Source organism: Mesocricetus auratus, unplaced genomic scaffold, assembly GCF_017639785.1.
Source record: "Mesocricetus auratus isolate SY011 unplaced genomic scaffold, BCM_Maur_2.0 Super-Scaffold_100676, whole genome shotgun sequence".
In the NCBI taxonomy this organism is placed as follows: Eukaryota; Metazoa; Chordata; class Mammalia; order Rodentia; family Cricetidae; genus Mesocricetus; species Mesocricetus auratus.
The window spans coordinates 6,322,088-6,336,829 of record NW_024429266.1 but is presented as its reverse complement, the minus strand read 5'-3'; the positions used below and the strand labels follow the sequence as shown (position 1 = coordinate 6,336,829).

Genomic DNA, 14,742 nt, shown 5'->3' with positions numbered 1-14,742 from the left:
GTTTATTCAGTCCTCAACATAAATGTGCATATCACATACATACACACACACACACACACACACACACACACACACCCTTTACCAACTGGTTCAACATTTATAATTAAACGTTTATTCATACTGACATTTTTCTAACTACTGTCATCTTGTCAAGCCTGAAGACCACTTCCTCCACTTACTGAAATCAGTGATTTCTTTAAATTCTTTTGCTTGTTCTTCTTAGTCCACTAACAAAACACTTTGAAAAAACTGCTCTAGATGGACTTAGCAGGGTGCATTGAACTGAGTCTAGTTGATACCCACAAGCTTAGCTTTAACCTGGTATATTCTTTCTCATGATGTGGCATTGCTTTGCTTCCTCTGCCTGATGTAGGATGATGCATTCTTTCCCAGTCCCCTTCCCTCTTTGTCCTCTCTTCTTCTTATGCCCCTTCTTTTTTTATTCTTTCTAATTGCTCACACTGATGGATTTGGTATCTTATGATTCTTGGGTGATTTCATGCCCTTCTTACAAACAGGCATTAAGTGAATCAAGGTTCATGGATGGTTTTGGAACTCAAATTGGGATTGTAATACTTGGACTCAGGTGGTACCTGCTGGCTTCAGAGCTGGTAAGTTAATTAACTATCATTTAGTCTGAGAATATATTTCAGTGCTTCTTATTAAGATAGCATCTTTGGAAAACACGAAAAATTAGATGTGTGTAATTTTTCTTTTTGTCCAAATTGATAATTCACAAATTTAGTTTCAAATAAAAAAATGCTGCCTATGCAATTTTCTTGGGAGAGTTTGCCAAATGCAATTGAGGGGAAATATCAATAAACTATTAGATTGTTCTCAAATCATCCAACCATGAACTTTTCATGTTCTACTTTTTAAAAATATTTTGATTTAAGCCATTTCCATCCTGTGGGATACCATGCTCTTTTTTAAAGGCCTGGAGAAGGTCTCAGAAGAATGTCTTCAGTTCACACTGTGAGGCTACCACAAAGGGTAGTCCTCAATCAACATAGCGTTTGTGAATTATTGCAGTTTGGAAAATCAGTAAAAATGTAAGCCTTGAGAGCATGCCAGTTCTTGGCAATTTTCTTTTCTATGGGAAAGCGTGTTTAGCAGAAGTGAAAGGATAAACTGGAGAGTAAGCATAAATTCAGGGGTTTGGCTTGAAGAGACACTGTCCTTACTCTCTTCAGTCCTTGCTCATCAAGAGGCAAATCACAGTCCAAGAGTGAGAACAGTGTTTATAGTTTTGATATTTTTTTCAAATGGATTTTTCATCAATTTTATTTTATTTCATCAGGAAGTATTCTCTACTCTATTAGTCTTCTGTGATTACATCTGGTTGAGTATGGGTAGCAATTGCCCAACTTCAAGTAATTTCTTTTGTGTGTGACCATACTTTGTACAACCCATAGTCTTGTATCAGGGTGACTTCAAAGAAGTGAACCATCCAGTTTCTTGAGCTATGGGGATTTATGTAAAACATACTGATAGATTGATAAACTGACATACTATAAGATTTATTATTCAGGGTACAGTCCAACTTGCTGTCTGCCATTGGCTAAATGTAACTTTTAACCTTTCATAAAAATGAAAATTAAAAATGAAGATCCACTCAACTTAATACTAAAGACTGTGCTTGCCCTGAAATGAATTAAATCGGGACTTATTTTTTTCTCTGTTTTTCCATTATAATTTGTAATTGCTAGAATGTGGGCCTCAGGGAGGCTTCCTTAATAATATTTCTAAGGAACTCTGATATATTTCGCATTATATTGCCAATTTCAGTTTTTGACTTTAATGTATGATATATACCATAAAAATAATGGCATATTTCATCAATAGAGAACACTTTCAGAGGTCTTGTGATATGTCTTCCCAAGGAAGACCAAAGCAGCACATGATTAATGTGTTCAGCCTATTTAAAGATTGATCCGAGGCAAAACAAATTCAAAATACTAGATACTAGCCATTAGCTTTCAAGCTGAATTAAGTATTTCCAAGTAGAAGCCAGGATTGCAGGGCATTGAACTTACATTAATCATCAGATACCTGGCAAGGAGGATCTTGTCTTCCAATGATTACTTTTATTTTGTTAAGAGTCATTACTGCCAATGCACATATTTTGAGGGTGTTTACAAGTCTTTTATTTTGAGTTAACTGTATGTTCACATATAGTTTTTGACAAGTAACACAGAGATTTTGTATACCCATTTTCACCTGCACCCATACAAATACCATCCAAAGCTACTATGTTTAAATGTTTTTTTGGAATGTGTGACTTGTATACCATAAACCACATTCGTTAAATATCCAGAGTTGGAAGAGTTAGGACAGGTGTGTCATCACCAGCCTATCAGGATGCATCCCTCTGCTCTGACGTCAGGGTTCCACCTCCACCCTGAAGTCCCATTAGCTCCAAATGCTGCCAGTATTTATTCCTCCATCACACAGGCTTTAAAATCTCACACTACTGACTCCCTCTTTAGACCCTTTTCTCACTGCTCGTGGAAATAACTTTATCAAAACAGGGAGCTTGCATTTCACTTGGACAGGCCACCTGCTTAAGAAGATCCATCCCAGAGTGTTGGTTGAACTCATAAAGCACGATAGAACCTAGGAATTTTGTGGTTATATTTATATTTTTTTACATTGTATATTTATATATTTGCTGATATGGTTGCATAGCATAATCTACATTCTAGTTTTCTTACCTTCCCCTCTGTTGCCATTTTATTTATTAGTGTGCTTTGAAGATAGGTTCTCAGGTAGCCTCATGCTTGTTACAAACTGAGACAACCTTTGGGCTGTTGTTGCTCCTACCTTTACCTCCGAGGAACCGTAGCTATGAACCTTTGCCACAATGCCGGTCTTATCTAGGACTTACATGCTTTAAGGCTTCAAGTGTTGATTGAACCTACCTTTAAGAAAGGTGTCGCTGGGTGAGTCTCGCATCGAAATCATTTTCCCCTTCCTTTACTAGCTGCAGTCCAGGCCAAGAGTGACGCAATGGCCAGGATGTCAGCCAGCACTGGCCCTCTGGCTGCTTAGCTATTCCTTCATCATCCTGTGACATCATTACCTGCGAGGGGAGCCAAGCCCTTTAGAGCAATTTATTAGTGACCATGAATGATTCTCTTATTTTTTGGCTCTAATTTGTGACCCTTTTATAACATTAATCCTGGGTCTTATGAATTAACTACGATCAAACTATCAGTGTGCATTTTTGTTAGCATTACAAATAGCAGAGCCAGCATGAAACATTTTATTTAATAAGCTTTCCTACCATTCAATAAGCCAAAGGATGCCAACATCACACTTCATAATGCTCATTATGTTAAATGGATATTTCCTGTTATTTTATGGAATAAAATCCTTCAGCGCACTGAAATCCAAAAGCATGAGTCACCATGACTAACCTGCCTCTCACTGATGCCATCCATCTTGTGCCTAGCACTGCTTCCGCCTCTCTGTGCACAGCGAGATTTTACTCTATATGTATTCCATTTTACATATTTTAAGGTTTTGTAATACCCCAAGTTAATCTATTTTAGCTAGCATTTGAGCATTTCATGTTTTTAAATACATTCAATGAATGGCAACATGAGAAATTTATTTTTCTCTCTGATACATGGTGCTAACTTTATACAACCCTAGTAAGTTTCCTTTCTTCTTTATGTATACATAAAATACAGCTATAAGTAAAGAGATTATGAGCCTATAAACAAATACAGCTTTGTGGAAGACACACATATAATAAAAATAAAAGTAATAAGGTGTAATATTTGAAGGAGTAAACATGAAGAGTTTTCTAAAGTCGGGGATTTCACCACTTTTCTGAATACTGGGCAATCTAAGGAAATACACACAGAAACCAAATGTAATAGATCTTACGGCCACCAAAGATGAGTTGCTGATGCCACACGTGGCCAGAGACAATGAGACGAATTTCAAGACATGGGTTCAGAAGAGGAAGGTGATCTTACGTTCAGCAATAATTGCAGATGAACTTGCAAGTTCAGGCTGTAAACAACTGCAAACCCACGGCAGTGGCAGTAGATGGATTCAGTTTAAAATTCGGAAGAATCCAGAGTGGCTGAGGAAATCTGTGGCAAGATTCTCACTAATAGATGGGGCTTTTAGGTTTAAAATTTGTATCACATGTGGTCTCACATGGGCCATTTTTTGTGCAGGTATGTGCTGAGCATGTGCCCTCCTTCATCCAGGCACAGTCTCCTGCTTTTCCTGCTTCTGACCTAGCTTGCTTTTTATTGCTGTAATGAAGATCATGACAAAAAGCAACTTAGAGAGGAAAGGGGTTTTCTGGGTTACTCAAACCCGTGGCACAGTCCATCACGGAAGAAAGTTGGAGCTAGAATCCGAGGCAGGAACTGAAGCAAAACTCCATGGAAGAAGACTGCTTACAGCCTTGTTCTCCATGGCTTGTTCAGCTTGTTTATTTTACACAACCCACGACCACCTTTCCAGGTGGGCGGCACCACCTAAGGGAGCCGACCCACCCCCGTCAAACAGTAATCAAGTAAATGGTCCACAGATTTGCCTACAGACCCATCTTAGAGAGTCATTTTCTCAGTTGAGGCTCCCTCTTCCCAGAGGAGCCTTGCTTCTACCAAGTTGACAAAAACCAAACCAAGCAAAAAATAACCAGCATGCCTTTCCATTAGATAATTTGTCCCCCTAGACACTTTCTCTTGTAATTTTGTTTACTCTTTGTGTGTGCATCTGTGTGCATACACTCTTGCACACGTGTGCACACACGTATGATCTATAAGTCTAGGGTCCACATAGGAGAGAAAATGCAATACTTATCTGTCTGATACTGATTTAATTCACTTATATGATTATGTCCAGTTGTGTCTATTTCCCCACCAACAATTTAACTTCATTCTTTTATATGGCTGTAAATTTTTGTATAAATAAATACACACCGCGTTTCATTTACACCCCTCTGTTGCTAGACACCCAGGTTGACCCCATAACTCAGCTGTTGTATCTAGTGTTACAGGAAACATTGATGTGCAAGTGTCTCTGCAATAGGTTGACTTGAAGTCATTTGACTGAACACAAGGAGTGGTATAACTGGTCATTGACCTTAATATAAGACACAGACTCCAAATCTGACAGAAGAGTAAGAAAAAATATCAAGACATCAGCAAGGGGGCCACTTTCTAAATAGAATATAGGTCATTAAAAAATGGACAAAGTCAATTTCATGAAATTAAAAAGCTGCTGCACCCCAAGCAACAGGACTTTGTTCCAGGTATTCAAGGGTGGGATACTGCAAGACTCAATAAGTAGTTAACACAGCGCACCACACCAACAGACTAATGACATCTAATGCGATGTCATAGATCGTTTTCTGCTGTAAACAGAATACCTGGATACAGGTAATTCATACAAGAGGGTAGCTTGGATTCATGGTTCTGGAAGTCCAATAGCAAGGCACTGGTAGCTTTTGAATTTACATGAGGGCCTCATGAAATTCCACCTCCTGGCATCTTCAAGAAGTTGCCTGTTGAGAGAAGGGAGAGGACTTACGGGACCAGGCACTTTTCAGTGCTCCATTCTCTCATTTCTCTGAAAACTAATGAGTTGTTTTGATAAGGACCCAACTCTCCCTTGATGGTTCATATCCAAGCTCTGCTATAGCACTAACCAAATTTCAGCTTACGTTTGGCATGCAAATCCCCACCCAAGACATAGCAATGTTTGAACAAGTGAAATGAAAGCGTGTGGCAGAGCGCAACACGTTCTAAAAAAACTTCATAGTAAACTTGACACACAGTAATGAGAAGGTAGATGCCTTCCTGCTGAGACTGAAAACAAAAAACCCAGCATGTGAATGGCTCCACTTACTCATCTTTATACTGTGAAAGGAGTTCTAAAAGTGGGAGGATAATACAGAGGTTAGTGTGGTCCTTCTGTAAGGATGGCACAATTCTGTAAAGTATCCCACAGTTAAAAAACAGAAATATACACACACGGAACTGGAGAGCTGACCTGGCAGATAAGAGCATTTGCTTCTCTAACAGAGGACCTGAGCTCAATTTCCAGCTCCCACGTGGCAGCTCTCAAGCAGCTGTAACTCCGGGTCCAAGGTTTCCAATGCTCTTTTCTGGCCTCCATGGGCACTGCATGCAAATAGAATACATACATATATTTAGGCAAAACACTCAAACCTAAAATGGAAAAATCACTCTTCAAAACAAAAGATAAGAAAAGATGTCCAGCATTTGCAAGGAAGAAATGAAGCCATGCAGTTGACATGCTCATCCATGTAGACGATCTATAAAAATTAACAAAATAGCTCTGAGAATTACTGAGTCACTGCATGGATCGCAGACCACAGGGATGAGATGAAACTAGGTTTATCATATTACTGTATTCCAGCAACAATAAGGAGGAATTTGAATTAGAAACCAAACACTATATATTTACATGTAGTGAAAAGGAGTAGTTATGTATAAACCTGACAAAATAGGCTTGAGATCTGTGTGATGAAAACTACTCATTTCTGATGACTGACATCAAAGACTGAATAAGAGCTGTTTCTGTTTCGTAGATAGACTCAATATCATCAGGATGCCAGTTTACTTGTTGGTATTCTAAGTGAAATTTTGTTGAAACGATAGAGTGAAGTTGACATTCTGATAATATGAGTCTATGAAATAGAAACATTTCTTATAGACTCAATGAAATTTCACTTAGAATACCAACAAGTATCATAAATAAATTCTCAAGTTTCCTTGAACCCAGAAAAACCAACACAATGTTAAAGGACAAGAAAGTTTGGCTATACTAAATAAATAATCATTATTATAAACCTTTAACAAGACAATGCGCTACCAGCTACAAAATACAAAAACAGATCAGTGGAAAAAAATCTAGAGCAAAGAGGCAGACCCACAGCACTGTCTCCTTACCTTTGACATGTAAGTAAAGGTGATAGAGCACAAGAGAGGAAATATGGCCAACAAATGACATGAGAATAAATGGATATCCCACTCTAGAATTAACTACATACAACACAGTTTTATACCCTACAAACATTGAAAATGAGTCCTATTTCTTAATGTAAAATGTCAAGTTAATCTCAGCAGGTTACCCATAAGAAGTCTGTATGACCTTAAGTATGATAATGGCTCTTTATATAGATATAAAAACAAAGACATTATTGAAGACAGAAAATGCAATAAACGGAACCTCCAGTCAAAGCTTCTCATCTGCAAAGCGAATGAGGACAAGCTACAGACAGGGGGGGGGAAATGCTTGTGGAAGAGAAGTCTAATAAAAGAATTCCCCAGAATCTGCACAGAACACTTAAAATTCAAAGTTTTTGAAAGCCATAACCTGAGAGAAAAGTGGGCAAAAATCCTGAAATGATGAACCATCCAGGTCCTTGACTGTGATGGAGCCATCTTCTAATCTTGCCATTTGGGTACCCAGAGACAACTCAAGAAGAACCAGGTTTATATAGACTAGGCTCACCCTATGCCATTCATGTGCATGCCATTTAAAATGAGAACGCTCATTTTCTTAGGCATTAGGTTCAAACAATTCAAATTCTCTATATTTTTCTTGTAACTGAGCCTATGCTTGTAATTGTCTTTTATGTGTCATAAATATTTTGAAAAAATATGCATACTTTATCTGATTTTTAATATACTTTTGAGAATTCCTTATTTTTCTGAGAATATTCACCTTCCATTCCTTCCTAACTCCCCTAGATCCATTCCTCCCAGATTCACCCATACCGATTCACCCCTTTCCAACTTTATGTCCCGCCTCTTGCAACCCACCAAGTTCAATTTATGTTCAGCACATCCTCTGGGATCCACTGGAGCGTGGTCCCCCTGCCCTCACCCTTAAAGAAAATTTACTATCTTTCTCCAAGAAAAGATCACCTATTAAAACAATTTTTATATAATACAATTGATATACACTGTGAAAAAAACTACTCAAAAGATATAGAAGCCACTTTTTCCTGCCACGCATAGATAATCCCAGCAAATAATGTGAAGAACTACTTTTAGACTTGGTATTATTTGTACTGTGGGTAAATCGGTAATGTCTCTCTGTGTCTTCTTAAAGTTGGCTGTGTGCAGAAATGAAACCCCCCTTATCCAGGAAATAAGATTATTTTTTTCATCTTACCTGATTTTAAAATCTAAATTTTATTATGAATTCATATATGTGTTTGTGTTTGCATTATGTTTAAGTTGAGAAGTCTGCTTTTGGGCACTGAAACCGTTTCATTATTTTTGGTATAGTAAACACACCCCAAGACATCAGGCCTTTCCTATGAATTTGAAGCAATTCAACAGAGAAGTTTCTGTGTGCAGAAACAGGCTCATGTGTTGCTCTGATACGAAATTAAATAGCCATCCTAGAAGCAGATTTGTACTAATTAATTATCTTGATGAATTCCTATGACTATGGTATTTACAGTGTTAAAATGCCCAAGTTGACAACTGTTTTTGTTCATCAGGAAACATAATGTTACCCTGATAAACTGTGTTTCCAAGCTGTATGCCAAAGGAAGCCTAGTTGTTTCAATAACAAGTAGTGACCAGGATCAAAACCATCCCACAATTCTGTAGCAAAACTCCTCTTTAATTGAAAACATCAAGGAAGCCAGGATTGTGTTTTTGGAGATTGATATAGCATTTAATTCTGTCTTATCACAAGGCTTTGTGATCATGGTTTGCAGGTTGAAAATAAGGACAAAAAATTTCAAATGAGAAAATAAAAACATCTAGATCAAAAGCAAAAGGAAAACAATTTTGTTTCCATGGACATCAGAGGCCTTCTTTTGCTGGATCTGCTTGCACCTCCTCAAACCCAGCCTGCAGCGACTTTATGGAACACGAACTGCACATGTGATCAGTGTGACAAGGTCACATGCCTGCATCTTACTGTCCTCCACCAACTCTTATCAAGAAAGTACAATTTGAAACATCACCTTGGGGTGAGAATACTCTTTTAATAAGATTTTTTGAAGTAAAGCAAACCAAAATAGCAATAAAGAAAAACAAATTTTAATAGAAAATAAGCTTGAGATTTTTTTCATGTGGTAAAGTTTTGCCTTTCTTTAAATCTTTACAATGCAACAGGGGTTTACAAGTATAGACATGAGCATGGCTGGCATGAGCATGTTCGTATGGGTGCTGGACTTGGGCAAGGCAACTCTGGGAGTTCATTTTTTTTCATTCAGATACCTGGAATCAGAGGTTGAGTTTTTCTTAATTTTATCTAAGTAGAGCATATCTCTGCTAGACCTACAGACCCTAGAGACAGTTGCATCCCATTGGCCTCTGATGGCTCCTAGAAGTAGAGGTCTATACATTTTCTTTTGCTTTAGATAAACATTATAAAATAACCCAGAAATCATGTTCCCTCATATTTTACTTTCTGCTCTATTCTGTAGACTACGTCGTCTGAGTAAATCATGGGTCAGTACCTTGGAGGCTGCAGAATCCCTAAGGGTTAATGGCAATATTTCACATTGCATTGGGTTATGTATTCTGTTGCAGTCATCCAGACTTGAGGCCAAAGTCTCTGTTATGTTTTCTCCTTTCTCACCTCACCTTCTCCTTCTTCCTTTCATCCCTTCCTCCTGGTCCTGTCTTTCCCCTTCCTTCTCCTCTTCCTCCTTTCTCTTATTCTTCCTCTTAAATTTTCAATTATCACCTTAGCAGCCACCTCTCTGCTCCTATGATGTAGACAGGGTAGGCAGTATATAAAAAACATAGGTATCTAGCATCTCTTGGGAGAGGGCTGTAAGGGAGCCAAGGCGGCAATGTAGAAGGACAGGAATGTGACCTAGGTGTCACCAGAGGACGGGGAATAACATGGCCATCTCTAGAGAACAGCGGGAGAAGTTAAGAGGCCAGCTACTCTATCCTGCCCTGGATGAAATGACAGTCTATGGACACCCCCCATGGAGGGCCTTACCCTCCCTGGGGATCAGAGTGGAGATTGGGTGGGGGACAGGGGTGCCTGAGGGGGAAGGGGAGGGCGGGAGAGGAGGGGAGGGAGAGGGAGCTGGGATTGACATGTGAAGCAAGCTTGTTTCTAACCTAAATTAAAAAAAAATAGAAAAAAGTGAATGAGCATGTGATCTGGCACTGCAAATCGAAGGAAGCTTGTCTCTGGCATACCAAAGCATGGGATGAGATAAAGACCATCAAACACTCTTCAAAGTGTTGTCTATGAGATTCTTTACGAAGAGTGGGATCAATTCATTTCCTAATTCATCGTGAAATTTGAAACTATAGGGGGATACGTTACTATTTTAATATTTTAGCACAATTTTAAAGGTTGTAGTAAAATCCTAATCATACCCTTTTCTGATTTATAAAACAGTCTTAAAGGCAAAGCAGTCAGAGATTCTTGACTTATCAGTTTTGATTTTACATTTGCTGGCAGTGATGGGTACACGGATGAAAACAATACAGCGTTGTGTTTCTTTTGATATTTTATCATTCCAGAGTGATCGCTGTCTGCCACTTTATGATGACAAGCCTGTCCACAGTGGTGATGGCGTTCATGCATTCAGCTGTAAACCCTGTCAGTGCAACAACCATGCCAGGAGCTGCAACTATGATGATTCTGTGGACCCATTTCCTCTGAAGCACAGCAGGGGCAGAGGAGGAGTCTGTGTGTGACAGGGGCCAGCACCACACAACAGGAAATCCCAAATCTTGAATGACTGGCTCAGCCTGTCGAGCCACGAGTATGTCTCTAGATGCATGATATTTTAAATTATGATGCAGTTATTCTATTTGGGAATGAGTCTTCAGGTTGTTAGGTTTGAAAACAAAAGCTGTTTCGTCAAACCTCCATTCAGAAATAGTCCTTCACCGCATGTTTGCAGGAAGGTGTTCCTCTGAAGAGTTTCATACCAGCGACCAAACTACTAACTCTGAGAGCTTAGCCTACCTCAGTTTGAATACATCCTTACAGAATGTTACTGTGTCACTTACATTCCTGTCTTCCTTGTGTCTGGTTTCACACATGTGCATGTTACATTTACTCAGTCTTTACACAGAAACCAATAATCTTTTTAACACATTATCAATATATGGAAAAACAAGAAGGCTCATAGGAAAAGGAGCTCACTGGAGAGCCGGAAAACCTGAGTTGGATTTTCCAACCTACACAGTGGAAGGTGGGAATGACTTCTGCATGCTGTCCTCTGAACTCCAGAGGCACACAATGGTGCACAATGTCCCCCCCCACACACGCATTCTCTGTAGGTTCTATGATAGCAAGTAATTTCTAGCAGTTATTAAAATCACTGTTTTCTGAAATGCAGTATTGACCTGGAAGCAGAAGCAGGCAGCCTCAGTATTTGTGTAGTATAATGCCAATGTAATGAACCCTAAAGTGTTATCCTGGGTCATGAGTGAATGAATTGCATAGTCATTGACAGCATAAAATAGCATGAGAACCCGACCAGGCATGGGTGCTATGTATGTGAGTATTCCTGTGATGACAGTACAAGCAGCTTCCAGAGTAGACATACATATTGAGGAGTCATCAGCACATATGAATGTCAATATTCTAGGAACATTATAAATTTATTTAATTTTTAATTAATTAGAAGCTAAGATCCATCAGAATGAAAAAAATAGTTGATTATCTAGTTTTCTGATAATGGGGCCATTTTCAGCAACATATGAACAGTGTGCATAGCTTTTTAATGGGAAAACTGATAACGTGATGGCTTGCCTCAGCCTCTTCCCATGGTTTTGGGACTACCCACATGGACTCTGTAAATTACTCATAGCATAGATTCTTATTCATAAAATGGCAAGCAGAAAGGCTACTTAATAAACGGAAAGGCATAGTAACTACGTTGCACACTAGATATATCAGGCTCTTCTAGTACTTAATGAAAAAATATCTGGCATGCATAAATATAGTTAATTCCCTTTTTCTGATATTTGAAGTAAAAGGTAACTAGCAGGAACATTAAAATTTGTTAACTGTGCAACAATACATCATATTAAAAGCACTCTCCAATTTGTTGCAGTTTACTTCTGAAAAATCTTTATAATTTAGTGTGCATCTGTGTAATCACATGTATATGTGTGTTGACCATGTGTATATGTGTGCTAATCACATGCATATATGTGGAGGCCAGAGGTTACATCAACTATCCTCCTCTGCCACCCTCCGCCTTATCTCTCCCATAGTCACTGGGTAATTGATATGTGCTACCCCATGTGCCTGCTGGTTTCCTGAATGCTGGGTATGAGATTCAAGTCCTCCTGCATGCACAGCAATGACCTTACCAACTCCACTAGTTCCATGACTCTCGATAAGCATTTGTAATACAGCACAGATGCTTCCTTCCACTTATGTAGATGTCACTGCCATGTGTGTAGCAATTCCTCACATTTTGCTTTAGAAGTAAGTTCCTGGCCATAGGAATGCAATTTTAAGTTTAGAAATGGATTCTTTTTGAAATATATGCTCTCTTATGAAGCAAAACTTCTCAGAAGTGTGGTGTCGCATGCCAGATGGACGTTTAATGAAGTAAAACACCATTTGGAACAGGTTCACTGCTTCATATGCTCCAGATCACCAAACTGGCAGGTAGAGATGAAAGGTGCCTTCAAATGGACGTCCCAGAAATTATAGAATTTCCTCAAAGGAACACAGCCTTTAATCTTGAATTATGCAGCCGATTGTAATGAATTATGAGTCACAATGCATAACCTATCCCTACACAGGGAGAAACTGTGAGTCGTGCCAGGATGGCTCTTACTGACCCATTGGTGCTGATCCTTCTGCCCCCGATGTCTGCAAGCCCTGTGACTGTAACCACACGGGAACTAGAAATGGCGACCTCCTCTGTGACCTGGTGAGTTGCTTCATTCATGGGAGGTAATGGATGACTCTCATGCTAGAGATTAGTTTGAGACAGGCTCCCAGAGTCTTCAGTTCTGTATTTTCCAGGCTGTTCTGAGTTAGCAGTTAAGAGACAGCCAAGGTAGATAGGACCTTGAGTGGTGTCCATCCTGAATGTCAACTGAGTGCTGTGTAATGGTCCCTTTAAAGAAAAGAAGGACTTGCTTTAGTTTTAATTTTGACAATGTCAAAAGGAATTGAAGAATGGGAGTTCTATTCAAGCTTCAAAGAGGTGAAGCATTTTAAAAAGTCTAAATAAGGTACGTTAATCCCAAAGCCCATAGAAGACAGTGCTGCAAAAGCTAGTTGCGTGAAGACCCAAAAAGAAGTCATGGTGTTTCTCTGATTCTGTCTCATTTCTACAAACTTGTAGCTTCAAATACATTTTGTTTGTATTCTTAAAATATGCATATTATCTATGTCCCAAGTTTTGATGTGTGACTTACACTAGGCTGGGTGAAGTCCTACTTTTTGCCAATAGCTCTATGTTAAAGTGGCTTGTCATTATCCACACTTTTGAGTTGTCACTGTCATATCAACAAATGACTTAGGATAAAGGAAATATGTCATATGAAACCGACACAGTGATTTTGTAATGAATGCATATTATTTTGAATAATTGAGAACATAAAGGTTAAGTCAGTAAACCAGTTGCAGAACAGTTTATAAATTACATTGTAATTCACTGCATTGTAAATTCAAGACAAGATGTAAGATATAGTCATTGCTTTATGTTCAGAAAACCTTGAAACAGAGCTTTTCAAAAAATGATGTGAAAATAGCTTGTAATCTTAGAGTTTGACCAGTTTGAGTCCAGCCAGTTAGAGCCATGTAGCGACTTGGAAGCCAGGCTGTGCTATATAGCAGGACTGACTGGGCATGCTATCAGGAACCTTCAGATTAAGTTCAGAGTGAGCTGTGCCTGCACAGCCCCAGGAGGACTGCAAGGAAAACACAGTCCACAGAAAGAGATGGTGAATAAAAAACAGAAGCCCCCACAGACTTCTCTGTGGGAAGCAAAATGCGCACTCACTAGGGAAAGCAGCCTAATGTTCTTCAGAATAATGCCCAGAGTTTTACCATGTGACCTGAACCAGCATTATTTTCAATGACCAAAATACAGATTTGAACTAAATACATAACAACTAATAAGTGGATAAATGAAATAGATCATAACATGAAAGTAGAGGATGGAACAGGGACTAAGGAAACAAGAAGTTTTCAAATGGTTTTATGTATTTTAATGGATAAATAATTTAGTTAAAATGAGTAAAAAATATATGGCCTGCAAAATACTAATTTTTATCCTTTTTGTTTCCTTTGAAATTATTTCCTTTCCAATTCTGTTTCATTTATAATTTAATGGTCAGAAAGCAAGATAATTCAACTTAAACCTAATATGCAGCAAAATAGAGTGATGTACAGGGACACCAATGTAAATCATGTAAATGAAAAGAGTAGCAAGACTTTCCAGACTTAAAACCATCATATGTCTATCTCTAAACAGCATTCGTACTTTACATTTTTTATTACTTTTTCATTCTTTATGTACAAAAGTCATTGATGGATGCCAAGACTATGAGAATAGCATGAGGCAAGGCTGAGTCGCTTAATCCTGAAAGGTCTTATGCCAAAGTTCAGACCAAGAGAACACTCGAATCAGAACACTGTCACTTGGGAAGTGCATTGAATAATCAGTATTTTGTAGGCGTTCTAACACAGAGCCTGTGGATCCCAAGTGTAACTCTGTGGGTTGAGAACCTCTGTGCACCTTTACATTGTACACAAGCACATCACTGTGTT

The 14,742-nt window shown here is 38.7% G+C and overlaps 1 protein-coding gene across 1 annotated transcript in view; it reads left to right on the top strand.

The window, feature by feature from the left end:
- Ush2a (usherin) overlaps window positions 1–14,742 on the top strand; it is a 644,634-nt gene that overhangs the window by 81,520 nt on the left and 548,372 nt on the right. The window contains 2 exon segments of the mRNA XM_040738771.1: window positions 10,512–10,682; window positions 12,734–12,892. Of these exon segments, the coding sequence (XP_040594705.1) occupies window positions 10,512–10,682; window positions 12,734–12,892 (330 nt within the window).